This window comes from Saccopteryx bilineata, chromosome 7, assembly GCF_036850765.1.
Source record: "Saccopteryx bilineata isolate mSacBil1 chromosome 7, mSacBil1_pri_phased_curated, whole genome shotgun sequence".
NCBI lineage: Eukaryota > Metazoa > Chordata > Mammalia > Chiroptera > Emballonuridae > Saccopteryx > Saccopteryx bilineata.
Genome location: NC_089496.1, coordinates 62458558 through 62480640, shown reverse-complemented (window position 1 = coordinate 62480640; position 22083 = coordinate 62458558). Strand labels below are relative to the sequence as shown.

Here is a 22083-nt window from a genome sequence, read left to right as displayed (position 1 = left end):
TCAGAATTCTCTCCTATAAAACTTCTCATGTTGGTAGTGACAGTGTGAGTTTCTTATAAGGGGTAAATATTTAGAAATCAGAGTTATACTTTGAATTTAATGTGGAATTCTTTTAATTAGTGGAGAACTTCTTTTTTGTAACCGTGGTTCATATGTTGAGCGCGATAAGTTTTTCAGTGATTTCCAAGGGTTCTGTAAGTCGAGATCATCCTTTTTATCAGCTACTTCCTATATTTCAAAATGGTTGCTTTTCTTATGGGAATTTCAAAGAAACAAACTAGAATGGCTCGATTTGAGATGTATATACACTGAAATTTCTCCCTGTATTAATTTGAGTTTAGAAAGTGAGATGAAAGCAACCATTGTAAATGATATATTTTTTTCAGGTAGCGAAATATGGATTGCTTGTAGTTATTCTCTGCAAAGGAGTAAAATAAAAAAAAAGTTTTTATTCCAGACATCGATGCTGTGATATTTCTTGAGGCAGTGATTATAATAGTTTTATGCCAACAATGGACACCTGGTGGTCTCATTCGGGCCAAAGACTCCATTGTGTTACCTCAGTTAGGAGGGGAAAAGCCTGCCTAGAAGAAACCTGAGAAATAGACCATCACTGAAATGGAGCCTATGATGAAAATCTGTGTCTGTGGGCTCCATAAATCTTGCAGAGTGAAGATGATAAGTAGCAACCTATGTATTGACTAAAGCAGTAATAAAGACGCCAAGGTTTAGAATTAATGCTTTTCAGTTTCAAAGACAGAATGTATCTAAAGAAGAGATATAGGCCACCTCTGTCAGCAGTTAGTTACAATATAATTGCCTCTCGGGAAGAACAAACACTTCCAAGATACTTCTTATCTTCTACAATGTTCTCAGTGACATTTGCTAGGTACCTCAAGTGTCAAATTGGTTATTTGGTTCCATAACCAGTAAGCACCTGGTAAATAACTTATTTTAAACAATATGGAGTGAGACCTGAGTGTGTAATTTAATCACACACAAAATAGTGGGTAAACTGTCAAAACAGTGTCAAATTGGCTATTTGGTTCCATAACCAGTAAGCATCTGGTAAATAACTTATTTTGAACAACATGGAGTGAGACCTGAGTGTGTAATCACACACAAAATAGTGGGTAAACTGTCAAAACAGTGTAGTTTTCTTTTTTGAAGTGTATCTTTAACATTTTAATTTCTGTTAGGAATAAATTGGCAAGCTTGATACCCAGACGTAAATATGATATTTAAGTCAGAGCAGTGTCTATTGTGTTTCTCAGATGTCAAATGTTTTAGAGCATTTTATTTTAAAGCTCCCAAATAATACTTGTCTTTCATAATTAAGAGGACGTCTTAATTGCTAGTTTGCTATTGCTTATATTAGACAAAGGCGTAGTTAATGTAATGAGCTTTCTGGTGCTGTTAATTTTATTCTTCATTGTGACGACTTGTTATTAAACATAGCCTGCCACACAGTCCGAGTTATGATTATATAGCAAGCTCATTGTGATTGGCTTTAATTTTTTTATTTGACCAAGGAAAGCAGTCCTGCCCACTTTCTGAAAGACATCAACTTTCAAAGAGCCCCTTTCTGTGTTGGACATAACAGACTTGTACATACTGTGTTCATAACTGCTTCTGTGATAAAAGTGCATCAATTAAAGTATTTATAGTTTGAATTTACATTTAAAATATGTAGCATAAAGAGCTGAACAGTAAAAATAAATATTGTTTTCTTTCACATTATTAAATTATATGGGATATTTCATTTCATCACCTCAGGTGGTGTGTGTTATTGTATCCCTTTTTTTATAAATATAGATGATTTTTTAAACATCAAACCAGTCATCTAAATGTTTGAGGAAGTCACCCAAAGTTGCATAGCCGGTGAGTCATAGGAGTGTGGCTTGAGCCTGTTTGTAAATACCGGACTGTGTACTTCCCACCGTCCAGCCCAGGGGTCCCCAAACCTTTTACACAGGGGCCAGTTCACTGTCCCTCAGACCATTGGAGGGCCGGACTATAAAAAAACTATGAACAAATCCCTGTGCACACTGCACATATCTTATTTTAAAGTAAAAAAACAAAATGGGAACAAATACAATATTTAAAATAAAGAACAAGTAAATTTAAATCAACAAACTGACCAGTATTTTTTTTTTTTGTACTTTTCTTAAGCTGGAAACGGGGAGAGACAGTCAGACAGACTCCCGCATGGGCTTGACCGGGATCCACCCAGCACGCACAGCAGAGGGCGACGCTCTGCCCACCAGGGGGCGATGCTCTGCCCCTCCGGGGCAATGCTCTGTTGTGACCAGAGCCACTCTAACTCTAGCGCCTGGGGCAGAGGCCAAGGAGCCATCCCCAGCGCCCAGGCCATCTTTGCTCCAATGGAGCCTCGCTGCTGCGGGAGTGGAAGAGAGAGACAGAGAGGAAGGAGGGGGGGTGGAGAAGCAGATGGGTGCTTCTCCTGTGTGCCCTGGCCGGGAATCAAACCTGGGACTTCTGCATGCCAGGCCAACGCTCTACCACTGAGCCAACTGACCAGGGCCCAAACTGACCAGTATTTCAATGGGAACTATGGGCCTGCTTTTGGCTAATGAGATGGTCAATGTGCTCCTCTCACTGACCATCAATGAAAGAGGTGCCCCTTCTGGAAGTGCGGCGGGGGCCGGATAAACAGCCTCAGGGGGCCACATGCAGCCCACAGGCCGTAGTTTGGGGACCCTTGATCCAGTCAGTCTAGAGACAGAGAACGCCTATAACGTAAACACCTACTTGGCATTGAAGTTTTGTCCTCCCTCTCTGTCTGCTCTCCCTAACAGGGTGTGCTCTGGAGCTCAAATGAGAGCTGTTTTTAGTGGTACCGGAAAAAGCCAGGGCTTAAAAACTACAGAGCCTTGTTATTGACTCTGTGGTCACCGGCCTGGCATGGAGTGGGCGACTTCCTTCCCATTCCCCTTTAAATTTTAGATTAGGTCAGTGTGCATCAGCTGCGAAGGATGATTTAGAGGGAGCTCACTGTTTTCTCTTCTGAAAGTGCACTCTAATGTTATTTTTATGCTTTGTGTAAGTAATTACCATGTGGCAATACTGAGATCCTTTTCAGGGTATTCCGTAAGTAGTTGAAGTGTTGGAAGGTATTGTAGATTTAGCATAGAAGTAAACAACGCCAACAACTGTGAGGTTAGGGTTATTCTAGGCACAGTAAAGAATTAAAGTGTACAAAGTGATGTTTACTCCTTGGGGAGTTGTGTAGGGACAGGGACAATGGCTGAAAAGAATAGGAGTCTAGTAATACTCCAAACAGAATACATTGTAACTGCATATCAGTAATACTTCATTTAATTTCTTTTTAAAAAATACTTTATTGGCCCTGGCCAGTTAGCTCAGCAGTAGAGTGTCAGCCCGGCTTGTGGAAGTCCTGGGTTCGATTCCCACCCAGGGCACACAGGAGAAGCACCCATCTGCTTCTCTACCCTTCCCCCTCTCCCTTCTATCTTTCTCTTCTCCCCTCCTGCATCCAAGGCTACACTGGAGTGAGTTGGCCCTGGGCACTGAGGATGGCTCCATGGCTTTGCCTCAGGTGCTAAACAATGGCTCTGGTTGCAACGGAGCCAGGGCTCCAGATGGGCAGAGCATTACCGCCTAGTGGGCTTGTTGGGTGGATCCCTGTCGGGGAGCATGAGGGGGTCTGTCTCTCTGCCTCCCCGCTTCTCACTTAAGAAAAATACAAAAAAATAAATTTTATTGATTGATTTCTTTAGAGAGAGAAGAAGGGGGAGAGAGATACACATAGGTTTGTTCCACTTATTGATGCATTCATTGGTTGATTCTTATACATGCCTACAAACCCACAACCTTGCTATAGCAGAAAGATACTGTAACCAACTAAGCTACCCAGCCAGGGCTCAAGATGACATATCAATAAATATTTTTTGAGATGTCAATAATGTTAAATTTATTAATCATGGACAATTTTACTGATTTAATTTATTTATTTTTGTGTGAGAGAGAAAGGGACAGACGGACAGGAAGAGAGAGAGATGAGAAGCATCAATTCTTTGTTTTAGCACCTTAGTTGTTCATTGATTGCTTTCTCATATGTGCCTTGACCAAGGGCTCCAGCTGAGTCAGTGACCCCTTGCTCAAGCCAGCAACCTTGGGGCTCAAGCCAGTGACTATGGGTCATGTCTAGGATCCTACACTCTTGCCAGTAACCCCACGGTGAGCCCGTGCTCAAACCTGGGAACTCAGTGTTTCAAACTGGAGTCCTCTGTGTCCCAGGCCAATGCTCTCTCCTCTGCACCACCGCCTGGTCAGGCAATCATAGGCAATATTATTCAAAGGAAACATAATAATACCATATTGAAAAGATTTCAGAAAAATGGAAGCGATGCATTATTACAAATAAAAACAGCTAAGAAACTGGTTAAATGATATTAATTTATACCAAGAATAATTATCTTACTTATTTCTAAAGTCCAGATAATCAATATATAGAATTTAAATTTTTTTTATTTAATATACATTTTTTAAACTTCTACAGAGTCTTATTTTTGAAAATAGTTTTTGTGTTATACTTTATTTTTTATTTTGACATTAGAAATTAATGTATTCTTCACTTGTATTCATTATATTTAAACATAGTTTTGAAAAATGCTTCAGTTAACAGTAAGTCTCTACCAAAAACTAGCAAACATTTTCTGTCAATAGTGAGATAGTAAATATTTTTAGGCTTTGTGGGCCACATAGGGTTTCTGTCACATGTTTTTCGTTTGTTTGTTTCTATTGTTTTTTTACCATCCTTTAAAATGTAAGAACCAGTCCTACTTTGCAGTCAGTGGCCATGGGCTGTAGCTTGCCAACCCTGCAGTAAGAAAAGCTGATCTGTGCAGTTGGGCACAGAGAGGACAGTGGGTCTCTGTCCAATAGAGAAGACATTGTAGAGCTACTCCAAGCCCTGAACCAACTAGACTGTGCCCAGAGCGGGGGCCGGGGAACGGCAGGAGCTGGGCAGCCCTGCGCGGAGGGTTGTGCGCTGAGATCAGGACTGGGGCAGGTGGGGGCACAGTCGCAGCAGCCTTCTGCTTGGCAGTGCCATGATCAGACGAGGTAGACGCATCCAGGGTAGAGCTTCCTGGGCAGCCTTGAGTGGAACTGTCCTGGGACACAGGACATGTCCTTCCCCTTCATTCAGGGGTGCTTCATAGGGACTGTCCCTGAGAAGGACAGAGGACCTTGTGAGGAACTTCCCAACCTTCAGACTTGGTGATTTAGTGAATGACAAGGATGTAGCTGTACTTACCATAGGACAGATGACACATGTAGACATCCATAATGAGGGAATATTAGAGTGAGCCTCATTTGAGTGGAATTAAAGCAATCTCTATAGGATATGTACACTCTGAGTGGCTTTATAAAGAATATTCACAAGGCTGGACAATATCTTTTTTTTCTTTTTTTCTTTTTTTAACAGAGACAGAGAGAGTCTAGAGAGAGGGATAGACAGGGACAGACAGACAGAATGGAGAGAGATGAGAGGCATCAATCATCAGTTTTTCATTGCGACACCGTGGGCCTTCAGCAGACCGAATAACCCCTTACTCAAGCCAGCAACCTTGGGTCCAAGCTGGTGAGCTTTGCTCAAACCAGATGAGCCATGCAGGCGACCTCGGGGTCTCGAACCTGGGTCCTTCGCATCCCAGTCTGATGCTCTATCCACTGCACCACCGCCTGGTCAGGTGGGCTGGACAATATCTGAAAATGTTACCTAACCATACGATCATTTTGTTTTATTATTGTAATCTTGACCAAGGTAAAAATTTCCAGAGACATCCTAATTCTTAGTCCAGGATGTTTCTGTTTAGTTCATCTGAATGAGGTGCACTTATTGGAATACTATAATTTATATTTCAAATCTCCTACTAGCTCCTTAGGCAAAAATCCGGACATACCGAAAGCCAAGTACAGTATTTGAAGCGGCTGTTCTTGTCTCACCCGGCAACAAATTTGATTCATCAAAACAGAAGCCAGAGAACAGACTTCTGGCTCCCTTTCCGCCTTTCATGTCTCTCCTTTTCCTGGGCCAGCACCTTCTCCATTAGAGAAAAGATGCTCGCTGGCCCGTTTACAGACACCTGCCCAGATGGGGTTATTTGCTTACTAGGCCTCACTCCCGCGTCCATGGAAATAGCTGCCGCCACCAGCCTTATTGGGTTGATGTGACCGTATTGACTTGTTTGATGTGATGACCTGACTTGACCACAGCAGGATGCGATTTATCTTCATTCTGATTTTGGTTGTAGAGGTTGGCGATTTGAAGGAGCTGCAGACACTAGACATTTCTACCAATCGTTTGCTAGCTTTGCCCAGGACACTTCACCTGTGCCTTTCTCTGCAGTACCTGGCCGCGGACCGCAACCGGCTCCGGTGTGTGCCACGCCACCTCTGCCAGCTGCCCAGCCTCAACGAGCTCTCCATGGCTGCAAACCGCCTCTCCTTTCTGCCCCTCGGTAAGGTTGCCGGACGGGGGAGGGGGGGAGGGGGGCCAGGGATCCAGTAGCATCATGCTCAGATGATCGAGTTTATTTCCGCTTGGGATTTTCTGTTTTACAAAAGAAATCAGGCCTGACCAGGTGTTGGCACAGTGGATGGAGCATCGGACTGGGACACGGAGGACCCAGGTTCGAAACCCCGAGGTTACCAGCTTGAACACGGGCTCATCTGGTTTGAGCAAGGCTCACCAGCTTGCCTAAGGTCGCTAGCTCAAGCAAGGGGTCACTGGCTCTGCTGTAGCCCCCTGGTTAAGACACATATGAGAAAGCAATCAATGAACAACTAAGGTGCTGCAATGAAGAAGTAATGCTTCTCATCTCTCTCCCTTCCTGTCTGTCTGTTCCTATCTGTCTCTCTATCTCTCTGTCTCTGTCACACACACAAAAAAGAAAAGAAATTGGTGCTAAAATGGGATTAAGGACAAAACATTTGAGATCTGATTTACTCTGAGAAAGGAATTATCCGTTTTCATCTCATCTATAGTATACATAGTATAGATCCTATAATTACCTATAATTATTACATGTATGTAATATATATTGTGTGTATGGTATTATATCTATGTAACTATAAAACAGACAGGGGTTATAGAAAGATGGAAGGACAGCTCCTGTACAAGTGCATCTGCACAGATGTTGACATCTGTGCAAAGACATTTGTGTCGGGTAGTGCAGTGGTTAGCGTGGCCTGGCAACCAGGCTGCAACATTTGAAAGACTAAAATTGGCTTGACCGCCTGCTGAGCAGAAACGTCACTGTAGGTAATAAATTACATCTGTTACTGCAGATTTCTGTAGCTGGCTCATTCTGACATAATATGTGTTCCAGAACACAGGCCTTTAATAAAACAATAACATTTCTTCTCACTGAGAATTGGATTATTTTGTTAACTCATAAGAAACAAAAGTGCCCGTTAAAAAAAATGACAATATGAAGCCCCACAGAACCCTAAACTGTCACAATAAGCTTCATATGATCTCCCTCATAAACACATTTTTATTACAAATAACTTATCTCTGAGGGTGATGAAGTGTATAATTTATCCATCCTTGAAAGGAAATACTTTCACCGTAATAGCACACAGTATTATTTTCAGTTACAAATAACATGGAGACATAAAAATCAGTTTGAGTTATAACAAATAATTACCTAATTTGAGAAGGTGACTTTCCTGTAAATATAATTAAAGTCTATACTTATGAAATTGACAAAATAAGCCATTTCAGAAGCAAGCTACATTTCAAAGAAAACAGAGCTTCCTTTCAAGAGAGCATGTCAGACTCTAGCCTCTTCAGAAAGCCAGGATGGAAGCTACATGTGAGGGTGACTTAAAGCACTTGCAGTGCCGTCTAAATCATTAGCTCTCTTCTCATCTTCGCAAGAGGAAGGACACCCCTGTTATGCCTATACCACGACAACTGGGTGACAGATAAACCTACCAATAGGCTTTATTCACAGGGGTGACTGTCACCGAGAAGAAGGGGTAATTAACCACCCGAGCTGAGTGCTCTATTTAATAGAGGCCTTGACATGTGCGTGTCAGCGTAGCTCCTTCCACCACGCGGTGCACAGCATTGTGACCTACCTCTGGCCTTCTCAAAGTGCCAGAAAATACTACAAAGAGAAGGGGTTTTCCCCTCCAAGGCCTTTTCCCGAGTGTGCCTGGTTTCTCTTGCATAATTAATAAGCCTGATTCCTCAGTAGTGTTTGGAACTTACTTAATGTTGAATAATAGATGTAGGAATTGAGAGGCTTTCCATGCGTCCCTGCTCTGGGGAAGAGCATTCTCGGGTCACCCCCCGGGACAGACTGTGTCAGCTACACTCATTGTCTGTGACCATGTCTGCAGTTTATGGAAACAATAAAAAGTTGCACCCATGGAAGTAGGTGGAATTTTTGAGCATTAAGTTCGATAACTGTGAATGATTTCTTAACCAAGAACATTCAGCAAATGCTATTGACATTTCTAGACTATCCTGGTGTATAAACTACCATGTAGTAAACCCAAAAGTTAGCAGAGGAAAGCCTCCTACTAATGGGAGATTGTTTGGGTTTCTAAAACAGTCCCAGGGTTGTTTTCTGGAGGTTTTAGTAGTGAAGGACTTATCTTCTCAGGAAGAGTTATTCTTTGTGCCAAAGACGTGGACTGTGAGGGGTCTGACAGCTCCTTTACTTACAGGGATTCTCTACTGCGACTTGGATAAGGACGGAAAATGGGACCTCTGTCATAATTGGTTTGTCTGTGGTAACTGGACACCTTGTGTAGAGGAGCATCTAGTTTATGCTAAATAGTGGTGCAGCTTTGGAAACTAGCATGTAGGCATTTATAGAAGCTGTCTGTCATCCCTCCTCTTACCGCAGTGGCATTCAAGACAAATCTGTTAGCTATGTTTGGCTCTCGTGTTACTTCTTGTTCCTGTTCTCTCTCTGTTAGAAAGTCAGGAAAAGAAGCATCGTTTACTATACTGCTCACAAAAATTAGGGTCTATTTCAAAATGAATATGAAGCGATAAAAAAGAAGCATTTGATATGTATTTTTTTATTAAACAAGAACAAACAACAAGTGAAAGAAAGCTGTATGATTATGCAAATAAGATGCAAAACCCACTTGTATTTCATTGGTGAAAATGCACTGTACAGAGGCTGAAAGTACTGGAGTGTCTGCACATTCCCTGATCCCCTAATTTCTGTGAGCAGTATATTTTTTAAGAAAATATTTAAGTCCACATAGTGGATCTATTTGAACTTCAAGCCAGAATGGGAACTAGGTAGAAACCAGTTAATAATTTCATAATCTCAGACTCAGAGATGAGATTATGTGTGTAAGCTGTGCTTTACTGAACACTGGATGTATCTGACCTGCAGTTTGAAAAACTCCTGCCTTGAGGGCATTGTTTAACGGGAATCATGTGCAGAATTTGTGGTTGAAATACGTTCCAGCGCTGAAGAGTTAGGTCCAGTACAAACCAGAAGTCCCATAGGCCATAATGACTCCTGTGTTTGAGGAGAAGATGTGATGACTGCTTACCGAGGAGAGACCCAGAGAGGCCACTGAAGTCCAGTTTGATCTCGTGTTCTGTGGGGATGGATGGGCAGGTGCTACTCAAGGGTGTAATGAAGAAAGTGAAAAGCAGGGCTTGAAAGCAGGGTTCACAGACGACCAAAAACTAGGCGACAGGGGGAGAGACCTGTTCTGCTGATCACAGCGCACGTGGACCTCCTGTCAGAAGCAAGGGTACACCCCTGGGGTGTTTGTTTCTTTAAGAAAAGGGGTGTGCGGTGCTCCCTGTCGAGCCCTTTTTGAAAGTGCTCCTCACAAAAGGTCCTGTCCTCTTCCTGGTGCTGCGTGCTCCTCTGACCCCCTCCACCAGGGACAAGCTCTGCTTTAGCTTCCTCTTGCCACGTCAGGCCTGGGCTTGGGCCTTCAGCTTTTCTTAGGGAGTTCGTGGGATTGTTTAATATGGCTTCTGCAGCTCAGGCCAGGTGCTGCCTCTAAATAATAGACAATACTATTGACTTTAACAGTCAAGTGTTACATGTATTAGTTGTGCTAATGTGTGCCGAGAAAACTTCGCCAAGACTAGGTGAGCCTTAAATGGACAAATGCCTATTTTTCTCCAAGTTGTGGAGCAGGATTTGAGGGTAGGATGTGACGGATAAGGAGAAGGTAGCCTCTTGAACTGGCACTGGCGTGGAGCTTAGAGGCAAGGAGTCTGCAGATAGCCCGGAGCCGAGCTCTTGTTGATCTGGCCCTAGAGCTTCGAACTTTTACAGTGACAAGAATGAGCAGCGCTAGGGAAGTCTGCAAGGTATTGTCGGGTGGCTCTAAAGCGAGAATGTGCAGTGCCTACCACTCATAGTTGTCAGGAAAGCGTTTTCAGATTTTTCAGGGGGAAAAATAGACGGGAGATGCCTGCTCTCCGCGTCAGCTGCCCAGAGCTGGGGATGCGCTGTGGTCACTCCTGCTTCCATGAAGGTCAGCATGAAGCCGCCTTCCCTAGGACCTCCTCAGAAGGAGTGACTGGTGTCCAGTTAAGTTACTGCCCTAGGTCTATAGGATGGACCTGCCTCACCCACGAGCTGGTGTTTCAGAGGAAGCTGAGTAGTGTTTGTCCCTCTCTTGTCCCTGTGGCCGTGCCTCCTGCCATCACAGCTGGGTGCTCGGGCACCCACGCATCGCACAGCCTGCCAGGTCGTGCCAGTTCCCGGTTGTGGGGGAAAGCCATGCTTCTGTGGAGTTGGCCGTGCAGGGGGTTGTCTCGGCAGCTGCACAGTGGGGCTGGCGGCCCTCTCGTGGACTCCAGCCCTGACCAGTTCCCGGTTGTGGGGGAAAGCCATGCTTCTGTGGAATTGACCGTGCAGGGGGTTGTCTCGGCAGCTGCACAGTGGGGCTGGCGGCCCTCTCGTGGACTCCGGCCCTGTCCAGTTCCCGGGTGTGGGGGAAGCCACGCTTCTGTGGAGTTGACCGTGCAGGGGGTTGTCTCGGCAGCCACACAGTGGGGCTGGCGGCCCTCTCGTGGACTCGGCCCTGTCCAGTTCCTGGTTGTGGGGGAAAGCCACGCTTCTGTGGGATTGACCGTGCAGGGGGTTGTCTCGGCAGCCGCACAGTGGGCTGGCGGCCCTGCTCGTGGACTCGGCCCTGTCCAGTTCCCGGTTGTGGGGGAAAGCCACGCTTCTGTGGAGTTGACCGTGCAGGGGGTTGTCTCGGCAGCCGCACAGTGGGGCTGGCGGCCCTGCTCGTGGACTCCGGCCCTGTCCAGGTCCCGGTTGTGGGGGAAAGCCACGCTTCTGTGGAATTGACCGTGCAGGGGGTTGTCTCGGCAGCCACACAGTGGGGCTGGCGGCCCTGCTCGTGGACTCCGGCCCTGTCCAGGTCCCGGTTGTGGGGGAAAGCCACGCTTCTGTGGAATTGACCGTGCAGGGGGTTGTCTCGGCAGCCACACAGTGGGGCTGGCGGCCCTCTCGTGGACTCCGGCCCTGTCCAGTTCCCGGGTGTGGGGGAAAGCCACGCTTCTGTGGAGTTGACCGTGCAGGGGGGTTGTCTCAGCAGCCGCACAGTGGATCTGGCCGCCTTGCTCGTGGACTCCGGCCCTGTCGTTTGCTGACTGTGAGCCCGGCCCCGCAAGGCCTTCACTGTGTAAACTTCAGGAACGGCGTACCATTAGTACTTACTCCGTACCGCCCATGTGAGAATTAAATAAGATCCGCGTAAAACACTTGCATCACTCACAAATAGTACATTAGCACGTAATCAATATGAACTGGTTTTATTGCTTCCCCAGACTGTGAGAAAGGATTGGAGCGGTGCGTGTCCGCACCTCTACCCCAGGATCCAGCACGTGTCTAGCCCATGGCCAGTAATAACTTCTTTGTTATCTGAACTGCGGGACGGAATTAGAGATGCTCATTCCTGTGTGTGTAAACCAACAGCAGAGGGACACTCCAGTCATTCACAGTCATTAAAATCAATTTACTGTGATTCAACAGTTGTTGATTTACTGTGTATAAAGCATTGTATTAAATTATAATTCACTGTGAAATCTTGCTTTGTAAAAGTTGACTAGATTGGAAAGAGCATGATTATGTAAAACGTTTAATGGAGTGTGTGTGAGTGTGTATTTCAAGAAGCTAGCACTTAAAAAATTCATTATTCTGAAATAGTGCTTGAGAAATTCTCTTTGTAAAAGGCACGCTATAGGGAATTTAAATTAGTTTATTTTTCTTTTTAAGTGAGAGGAAGGAAGAAAGGCACCTGCATGTGCCCCGACTGGGATCCACCTGGCAAGCCCCCTACTTACTATGCTCAGCCCATATAGGGCCACTGCTCAGCAACCAAGCTATTTTCAGCACCTGAGGCAGCATCTCTACAGAGCCATCCTCAGCATCTGGGGCGCACTCACTTGACTCAATCAAGCCATGGCTGTAGGAAGGGAAGACAGAAAAAGAGAAGGGGAAGAGGTAGAAAAGCAGATGGTCAATTCTTTGTGCCCTGACTGGAAATCAAATCCAAAACATCCACACACTGGGCCAATGCTCTACCACTGAGCCAACTGGCCAGAGCCAGTTTTAAGGTATTTTTTGAATACACTGTAAATCACTCCAGATTCATTATGGAGAGACCCACATTTTATAGAAATTAAAAATGTAATTATGACTAATAATATACTGAACTTATCAAACTATGATAACTGATCTCATATTGATAGAGCATTCTGAACAGCCTGATTGGTCTGTTGCTTTGATGTTGTTGTTTCTCATGCCCCATCATTTCGCTGAAAAGAACACACACCATTCATCTTTCTATAAAAGGGATGCGCTCCACGACGGCCGGGCGGCAGGGAACAGACCCTGTTCGGTCCCGGCCCATGCTGTCATCGGCGCTGGCTGTACAGTGCAGTTAAAAGCCAGAGTCTGGCCACACAGGACCTTTTTGTTCCGTCCTTGGCCATGTGGACCACATATGCCAGAGCCTTGGCGTGAAAAAAGAAAAAAGAATTGGAGTTTGTGCAAGACGGCTAGCTTTTGCTAATTTGTAAGGAACAATACTTTGATCTGTGAGCCTGGAAGAAGGAAAGGAAAACATTGCAGACGCAGCGCAGCACTTCTAGAAGCCACATGAAAAAGGTCTTTGTGGCGCAAGCACCTCTGCAGATGTCCGCTTCCTCAGTTCCTAAAGTTCACGTGCTGAGCGTGTTTTTGCACAGGAACTCACAAAAGTATTGTTGCATGATGTATTTGTTGCAAGCTCTTGGTCCACTAAAATTAATAGAATGAAGAAAACAAGGCAGCTCATTAGTTAGCAGATCAATGGTCTCTTTCAAAGTTAATTGTACTGAGTGAAGATTTTCTGTTTTAAGACTAGAAGAAATATCTCAAAGCTTTTCCATACAGGAATTACTTATGTTTCAGCCTCAAGATGATTAAAAGTGACATTCCCTTACGCTGAGGTTTTACTCATGGACGGCTCTCTGGCTCAGAGCGTGCTCTCCTGAGGTCGTACAGCTGTGACCTTCCTGGGTGTTAGGTGTCTCAGCCTGGCCAGCAGGCTGGGCCGTGTCAGGGACAGCAAGGGTCGCCTGCTACTCATTACAATTCCACACTCTTTTGTGATCTTCTCTTTACATTCAGAAGAGAGAGGGGTAAGAACTAAGATGGACCGAGCACAACTGGTATGCAAGGGATGGAGCTGGCATCGTGTACGTTGTGGGGCTTCATAACAAGCCCGTGATGGGGGTGTTACTGTCCCCACCGCCCGGAGGACGCAGCAGGCTCAGAGCACTGAATCTGCCCGTGGCAACCTGCAGCAGTTAGACCATGGGAGCCAGGGTTCAGACTCAGCCCCGACTCCAAAGTCAACTACATCATGTTATTTTATTTATTTTTTAGTTTTTATTTATTGCTTTAAGCCAGAGAGGAAGGGAGAGAAAGAGAAAGAGAGAAAGACAGGAATATCAATCTGTTCTTGTGTGTGCCCCAACCGGGGATCAAACCAGCAACCTCTGCACTTCACAGCAATGCTCTATCCAAGTGAGCTATTCGGCCAGGGCTCACTGGTTGCTTTATATACGTGCCCTGACCCAGGGATTGAACCTGCGACCTCGGTGCGCCAGGACGATGCTCTAACCAATCATGTCAGTTTAGAACTACTCTTTCTTACTCCACATGGGACTGTGTTGCATGGAAAGTTGTAAGTCTCTGTATTGATGACTCCCATCCACATGGTGTACAGGCTAATAACATATGACAGATCTGAACACCAATTCGTGTTTCTTTTTTTATTTTATTTTTTTACAGAGACAGAGATAGAGTCACAGAGAGGGATAGATAGGGACAGACAGATAGGAATGGAGAGAGATGAGAAGCATCAATCATTAGTTTTTCGTTGTGACACCTTAGTTCATTGATTGCTTTCTCATATGTGCCTTGACCATGGGCTACAGCAGGCCGAGTAACCCCTTGCTCGAGCCAGCAACCTTGGGTCCAAGCTGGTGAGCTTTTGCTCAAACTAGATGAGCCCGCGCTCAAGCTGGCGACCTCAGTGTCTCGAACCTGGGTCCTCGGCATCCCAGTCCAATGCTCTATCCACCGCGCCAGTGCCTGGTCGGGCACCAATTCATGTTTCTTTCAGCTTCAATAGAAGACGGTGCATTCCGTCCTGGGCGTACTGCATAAAAATGACAGTCCACAGACTCAAGGATGCAGAAAGAATTCTCTGGGATATTGCAAACCTGAAGAAGATCTAAGCCAAAGCCCATGTGAAATCCCTGACTCCTCCTGGTTTTCCTGTAAAAACTAGGACAGGAAAGAAGAGGAACTTGTATGAGAAGTAGCAAGCGTCAGCCTTTATGTAACTGAGTGTGGTGACCATCACTTGCGGCCTTATTTAGTTCGCACAAGCCCCGCCGTGTCCATTGGGGGAGAGGTTGTGCCCTTGGCTCACGTGGCCGAGCTGCTGTTTCCGGCGGTTGCCTCCCGCTCTTGCTGTGCAGCTAAATGATACAGGAGGCTCCGTTCCTTCTGCTCCATGCCAGAGAGACTCCTCTCCTCGTTGACCTTCCACAGCAGGGCACACTGCCAAATATGTCACTTACTAATAACAGTGAGAAAACAATCACTTACACATTGGAGCAGGCTGTGTGCCAAGAATTCCACTTGATAATTTATGGGCTTTCTTAGTAACTCCCGCTAAATTGAAGAGACGGTGTTGTTTCCCCCCTGTGTACAGACGGGAGACCGAGGACACACGTTCTGTAACTAGATGAGTGAGGATGCAAACCCAGGTCGTCTGACACCAGCGCTGCACTCGCTGCCTCACTGTGTGCCCTACGCCCCTTCCTGCTGCGTCAGCTCGCCGCCTCTCTGTGCGCCCTACGCCCCTTCCTGCTGCGTCAGCTCGCCGCCTCACTGTGCGCCCTGCGCCCCTTCCTGCTGCGTCAGCTCGCCGCCTCAATGTGCGCCCTGCGCCCCTTCCTGCTGCGTCAGCTCGCCGCCTCACTGTGCGCCCTGCGCCCCTTCCTGCTGCGTCAGCTCGCCGCCTCACTGTGCGCCCTACGCCCCTTCCTGCTGCGTCAGCTCCGAGGACTTGTCCTTGAACCCCCCCACCCCGGGCTCTGAAAGGCAAAGCCGATCTGACAGCTTGCTTGTGTTTTATCCATGTCATTTCATTTCTTTAAAAAATCCCAGTTTCCTGTATGCCTTTGAAGTCTGAAGATTTCTATTGGTGATGATAGGATTTCTGTTTATACCAAAAAATTGTGAAGAAATCTAAAAAAAAGGAATTCTTAGTGTGAATTGGAGGCCTTTTTCATTGCAAGTGGATTCTGGTAGTTATAGCTGTATTTTTTCTGTGTTTTATGAATATATAGCCTTTCACAGCAGTGGATATGTTCATACATGTTTGCTAGTATAGCCATGTACATTATTTTGATAATTATATGTTACAAAATATATAAGAGCCTCACATGGCTAGTTAGTGAAACAATAGGCATGAGATATGAACAGATAATTTACCAAAAAAAAGTAAACATGGCCCGTAGACATATCTTTAAATGTTCACACTCCTAATTAGAGAAATAGAAATTAAAACAATGCTGACCTATTTCTCAGCTATCAGAATGACAAAAATTTTTAAATAGAACAACATCTTTTAAACATGAGTGAGATTGTGGGAAAACCAGTGTTCTCACTAGAAGGAATACAGGTTGATATAACCCTACTGGATAGAAATAGCAAAGAATCTACGCATGTACTGACCTTTTCACCCAACAAGTTCACTTCCAGGAATCTATGCTGAAGGCACACCTCCAATAATACAGATGTATGTGTATATATAGGTCGGGGTGCATACATGTGTTTTGTAGATCTGTCCACTAAGAGATCCTGGAAGCAGTGGCACCCTAGCAGTAATGAGCACACATAGCACTCAGGTCTTGGTATCTAAACACCAGACCCCAATGTGAGGAATTAAGGCTCCTTGGAAAAGTCATTGATTTTAGGACAGAACAGCAAAATTCACCATTAGATAAAAACCATGTAATGATTTTTGCAAACAAGAGCCATTCGTATGGAAGCTAAAATTATTAGGCAAAATGTGGAGGAAGGACAAGAGAGTTGCATAGTCTTGGGGCTGTGGCAATCGGAAGGCTTGAGCTGGGAGCATGACTGGGCAACTCGGAGGAGCTGCGTCCGCTGGGCTCACCCACGTGGCTGCAAGCCGATGGTCTCCTTTCCTCCCCTAAAGGCTGCGGGAGTGCCCCCATGACAAGACATTGTCTTCCTCTGGAATGAGTGGTCCCGGGGAGAAAGCAAAGAGGAAGCCACCATGCCTTTGTGACCTGCTCCCTGAAATCATGTACCATTTCTGCCTGTCCTGTCCTGTGTTCTAGATCTTTTAAACCACACAGAGGGGGGCATATTAACCCTTCCCTACTCTCTCGGAGGAGGAAGCCTTCTCTTGGCCTCAGTCACCTGTTAGCCCTCCTGCTACTTGCTGTAACAGACTGTCTAGAACCCGTCTGTGAACCTGTTAGACTTTGGAAAGCTTCTCTAAGCAATGGTCAGATTGTGTGCCAGTTACCACGTTTCATGTCTGTCTTCATATGTGTTATATCACATTAATGTCTGTGTCCCCAAGGTCTGTCAGAGTGCCTGAAAGGCCCTTCAGCAGCTGTCATTGGGGTTTTTTTGAAATAAAAATACACTTAAGACCCTCCTAATTTAGCTGTCTCTCCTAAACCGAAGGAAGACTAGGGGGAAGAGAGCTCTTGAGCCCATTGCCTGGTTCCTGCTCTCACCAGAAGAGCTCCACACAGCTTTTCAGAGGTCCTGTTCTTGCTTCAGGGAGAAGAGGGTTCACAGGGTCCTGTGGCAGTGAAGTCAGGCAGTCCACCCAGTGCATGCCGGTCGGGGGGCTGGGTGATTATTCCCGGGCATGCAGTGGACAGGAAGGGCTGACCTTGACACTTGGAAGCCGCTCTGCTGGCTCTGTTGTCCAGAGAGTGAGTGCTTTCAGTGCTTTATGCCTTTCCTCCTGTAGAATCCCCCTGCAGTCTCTGCCCCGCCCCCGACGGTCTCCTCCCAGGGCCAAGTTCTCATTCCAGTCCCCACTTCCTGGCCTGCAAGTCGTGTGCCCCTGGCTTCACTGCTCCTAGAGGACTGGGGTGTGGAGTTCCCTTAGCTTTCTCCCCCTGCAGCCAGGGCAGTGACCCTGTCCCACATTTGCCTGGCTTCCTGACACCCCCACCCAGGCCTAGTCTCTTGTCCTCCCTTACCCCTCCTCCCATCTTTTTGCCCAGGGGAGGTGAGACCCAGTAATCTTTTCGTTTTTTTTTTATTTTTCCATTGATTTGAGAGAAGCGGGAGGGGAAAGAGACATAGAGAGAAGCGTCAACTCATTGTTCCACTTAGTTCCATTTAGTTGTGCACTCATTGGTTGCTCCTCATATGTGCCCTGTCCAGAGATCGAACCTGCGACCTCGGTGTGCCAGATGGCACCCTGTTCTCTGAGCCACCTGCCAGGCCAGCCCCGTAATCTTGATACAGGGGCAGAACGTGTTGTTCAGGCTGACCTACTGGCTTAGTTTGTCTCACCTTTTTTCCTGTGGAGAAACATGAAACTACCTAAATGACTCTCAACAAACTGCATTCTTAAATTAAAGTGTTCATAAAAAGGGATAGAATTTTTTATGTGAGAAGGAAATTTAATGATAGCGTATTTCCAGGTATCTCATTTTACAGGTTTAAGAAACCACGGTCCAGATGGGCAAAGTAACTTTTCTACAGTCACGTTTTCTGACGCAGTCTTGTATTCCAGCCAACATAATGTCCCACAGAGCATTAAATCTACCATTTTTCTTCCAGAGGAGAAACTTTGAGTCATCCTAACACCGTGTATTGTTTTACATCTCGCCCCCGATAGGCACGTGGTTATAGGAATCACAGCGCTTCTCTTTCTGACCCAGACCTAGGTCGGTCCCGGGAGCTCCAGTACGTGTACGTGGACAACAACACTGACCTGAAGGGCCTGCCGTCCTACCTGTACAACAAAGTCATCGGGTGCAGCGGGTGAGCCGGCCGCAGGCCTTTCCCGTAGATCAGCTCGCTGCCACCGCTGTCCTTGGTTCACCGTTTGGTCTTGACCTAACTTAGGAAGAGATGACCTGTTGTGATCATCTTGTTCCGTGTTGTCCCTGGTTTTCATGTGCTCAGCCTCATACCTGCAGATGCGGAGAATCCGGGCAAGCATTTTAGAATGTTGTAATTCAGGGTCAGTTAGTAAGGTGGGAGTTTGGTCAATGCATTGTGTATTACTTTCTAGGCAAAAGGAAATAAATGGACCCACGCATATCGTTATATACTGTCACTCACAGGGACAGCGGTAGCAGCATTAATTTAAAAGCTTTTCTTTCTCTGTACTCCGCTGCAGTGAGTTTGACTCCAATAACACCCTCATATCCAGAACTTGGCCCCCGGGAAACGCTTAGAACCCAGCACTTGCAACAGCCCCTCAGCACACACCACGATTCTAGCACTGGAGCAGATGTTGCGGTGAATGGGAAAGGGCAGGTGCCTGTTTGCAGAGCGGCCCCAATCCTTCTTTCTCCGTCCGGCTCTTACAGAGATGGCTACAGCTCCTCCTGCAGGAGTGGGGACGCTCCCTAAAGCGTTGCCAGAGTGGTTTGGGGTGCACACAGGGCCACTCTGCCACCAGAGCCTGCTGGGCCTTACCCTCCTCATGCCAGCATCCGAAGGGTGCTCGGAACACCTCAAGGCTCCTCAGCCCACCTGTTGACTCTCTTCTTGTCATGCCTGGCCCCCTGTATGAGCTGTCTCATACTACATATAGTTCCAGCAAGAAAAGGGATAACAGTACTCTTGCACCTGGAGAACAGCCATCCCCTGCTGGCATGACTCCAAGGGGTGGGCACCAAGCAGTGACTTCCCCAGAGAGGGCCATCCCGAGAGCAACGGCCTTCCCTCAGGAAAAAATATACAGCTCGTATCATGGAAGAACCCCAGAGGGGCCCTGGCCGGTTGGCGCAGTGGTAGAGCATCGGCCTGGCATGTAGATGTCCCGGGTTCGATTCCCAGTCAGGGCACACAGGAGAAGCGCCCATCTGCTTCTCCACCCCTCCTCTTGCTTCTCTCTCTCTCTCTCTTCCCCTCCCACAGCCATGGCTCAATTGGAGCTAGTTGGCCCTGGGTACTGAGGATGGCTCCATGGCCTCTGCCTCAGACGCTAAGAAGAGCTCGGTTGCTGAGCAACAGAGCATCACCCCCTAGTGGGCTTGCCGAGTGGATCCCAGTCAGGGTGCCTGCAGGAGTCTGTCTCTCTGCCTCCCTTCCTCTCACTGAATTATAAAAAAAAAAAAGAAAAGAAAAGAAAGAACCCCAGATGAGTTCAGTGCCTGTGTAGGCTAATGAAGCCCAAGCCCAGTGATGTATTCCAGAACCTTCTCTGTGAAGCAGAGATGATAGAATGTATGGTGTTTCTTAGCTCAGCGATTTTTCCGCAGCTGCTGTGACAAGAAAAAGGGGGGGGTCACCTTTTGTTTAAATTAAGAATCTCAGCTTACTGGCGTATAGTAGGTGCTCTGGAAACATTTCCCACTGGAAGGAATGAGCAAGTGAAGGGCCTTCCCAGTGAGCCAGCACGCCCAGGCGCTGTCCTGCCCGGGGCCCTGTCTCACAGCCTGTTCCTAGCTGAGGGGGGAGAGATGGTCCCCTGTTATTTATGTCTGGAGAGCCGGGGTTGGTTGGCATCCTGTTTGTCGTTAGGGAAGAAAAGTGTTAAGACTTTCGGGTAAGCCAGTGGTCTCAAAGAGGAGGCCTGTTGGAGAATGAGATCAGACACTGGAGTTTTGGTCACCTGGTGGCTGGAGGGACAAGAACACATCTGCCCCCGGTTGCAAGTGGCTGCAGGGAACTGGGTGTTACTGGGCTTGGTCAGGAGGCTTTTGCCAAGAATATTTCCACCGCAAGTTTATGAAAGGGTCCAATAAAGTTATCTTCTGCCATTAGACATCTATTTGCTTTGTAGGGTATTTTCCACACCAAAAAGAAATTCTGTAAAAGCAAGCCAGGTACTATAACTTAACAGTGTGGCCTTTCTGCCTTTGAATTTTGAAAATTTCAATAAACATAAGCTTGGAGAGGGTCACAAAATGAGGATCAGTAGGGCTTACAAAACAAACTGTAGCTCCTGTGAGGGCAAGTTCCTGCAGCATGTGTCCCGCCAGGAAGTAACTGGACCTCAGGGATGGTGTAGCCAAGTTCCAACTGGTGAAGGTAGGTTTCCGTGCCGGGTTTTATTAAGGAGCCCGGGGTGACATCTGATCACTCTGAAAAGAATCTTGGCAGTTAAGCAGCATTAAAATTTAAATGTATATTTTGATTCACACATTTTGATTGGCACGCGTATCCGTTCCCCGCTCTAATGCACTGTGAATGCGCGCCTTTCCACAGCTGCGGCGCTCGCGTCCAAGTTTCCGAGGCGAAGCTGCTCTCCTTCTCGTCTGGGCAGCTGACCGTGTTCCTCCCTGCTGAGGTGAAGGCCATCGGGACGGAGGGTGACCGCATCCTGCCTCTGCAGGAGCTGGCCATGAGGAGTCTGCATCGCGCCTGCCACCGTCCCCTGAGAGGTGCGCGATGTTGCTGCTTTCTCCTTCTGCGGCTCCTTGGGAGAACCGCGCAATCATGCTGTGTGCTGCCTGTTACGGCGTTCGTTTCTTTTTTTTATTATTGTGGTTAAAATATACAGAACATAAAATTGACCCATTAAATCAATTTTTAAGTGTTCAGTTCAGTGGCATTAAGTGCATTCACACTGTAATAAAAACAGTTTTGGCCCTGGCCGGTGGCTCAGTGGATAAAACGTTGAACCAGTGAGCTGGAGGCCACAGGTTCGATCCCCAGTCAAGTCATGTACCAGAAGCAATCAATGAGTGTGCACAGCTAAGTGGAACGAGTTGATGCTTCTCTCTCTCTTTCTTTCTTCCCCCCCCCCCTTCCTCTCTCTTTCTGTCTCTCTCAGAGGAAATGTTTAAGGTGTTTTTCCTCTAAATTTTTTTAATGTTTATTTTATTGATTTTTAAAGAGAGAGGAGAGAGACAGAGAGAGATGACAGGAACATTGATCTGTTCCTGTATGTGCCCTGGCCAGGACTCGAACTGACAACCTCTGTGCTTCAGCACAGTGCTCTCTAGCCACCCGTCCCGTCAGGGCAGAAGTGTTTAAGTCTCATGTTGTATCAACACTGACCCCTTCCCGCACCCCTTTAGACAGAGACGCAGTCGCTACGCCGTCTTCAGTCACCAAGGACAGAGATGAAAAGTTAAACTAAACTGTAGTTTCTTCAATCAAGGAAGCCGGTGATGGGGATGAATATTTGTAAGAAGCCTGGCGCGGCACTTGCTTCAGTGGGAAAAAATTCACAAAGATCTTATTCTGAAAACAAAGTTGGGTACTTCTTCCAGCAGAGCGGGGTTTTGCCGTAATTACGGCCTCTTTACATCTGAGGAATTTATGTACCAAA

General features: G+C 46.5%; 1 protein-coding gene across 2 annotated transcripts in view; it reads left to right on the top strand.

Moving 5' to 3' along the window:
• LRRC28 (leucine rich repeat containing 28) overlaps positions 1-22083 on the top strand; it is a 73992-nt gene that overhangs the window by 40522 nt on the left and 11387 nt on the right. The window contains exons 6-8 of one of the 2 annotated variants that reach the window (XM_066239368.1): positions 6303-6509; positions 18512-18614; positions 21015-21190. In XM_066239368.1, coding sequence (XP_066095465.1) covers positions 6303-6509; positions 18512-18614; positions 21015-21190 — 486 coding nt within the window. The remainder of the gene's footprint in view (positions 1-6302; positions 6510-18511; positions 18615-21014; positions 21191-22083) is intronic. The other variant, XM_066239369.1, reaches the window with a different exon arrangement.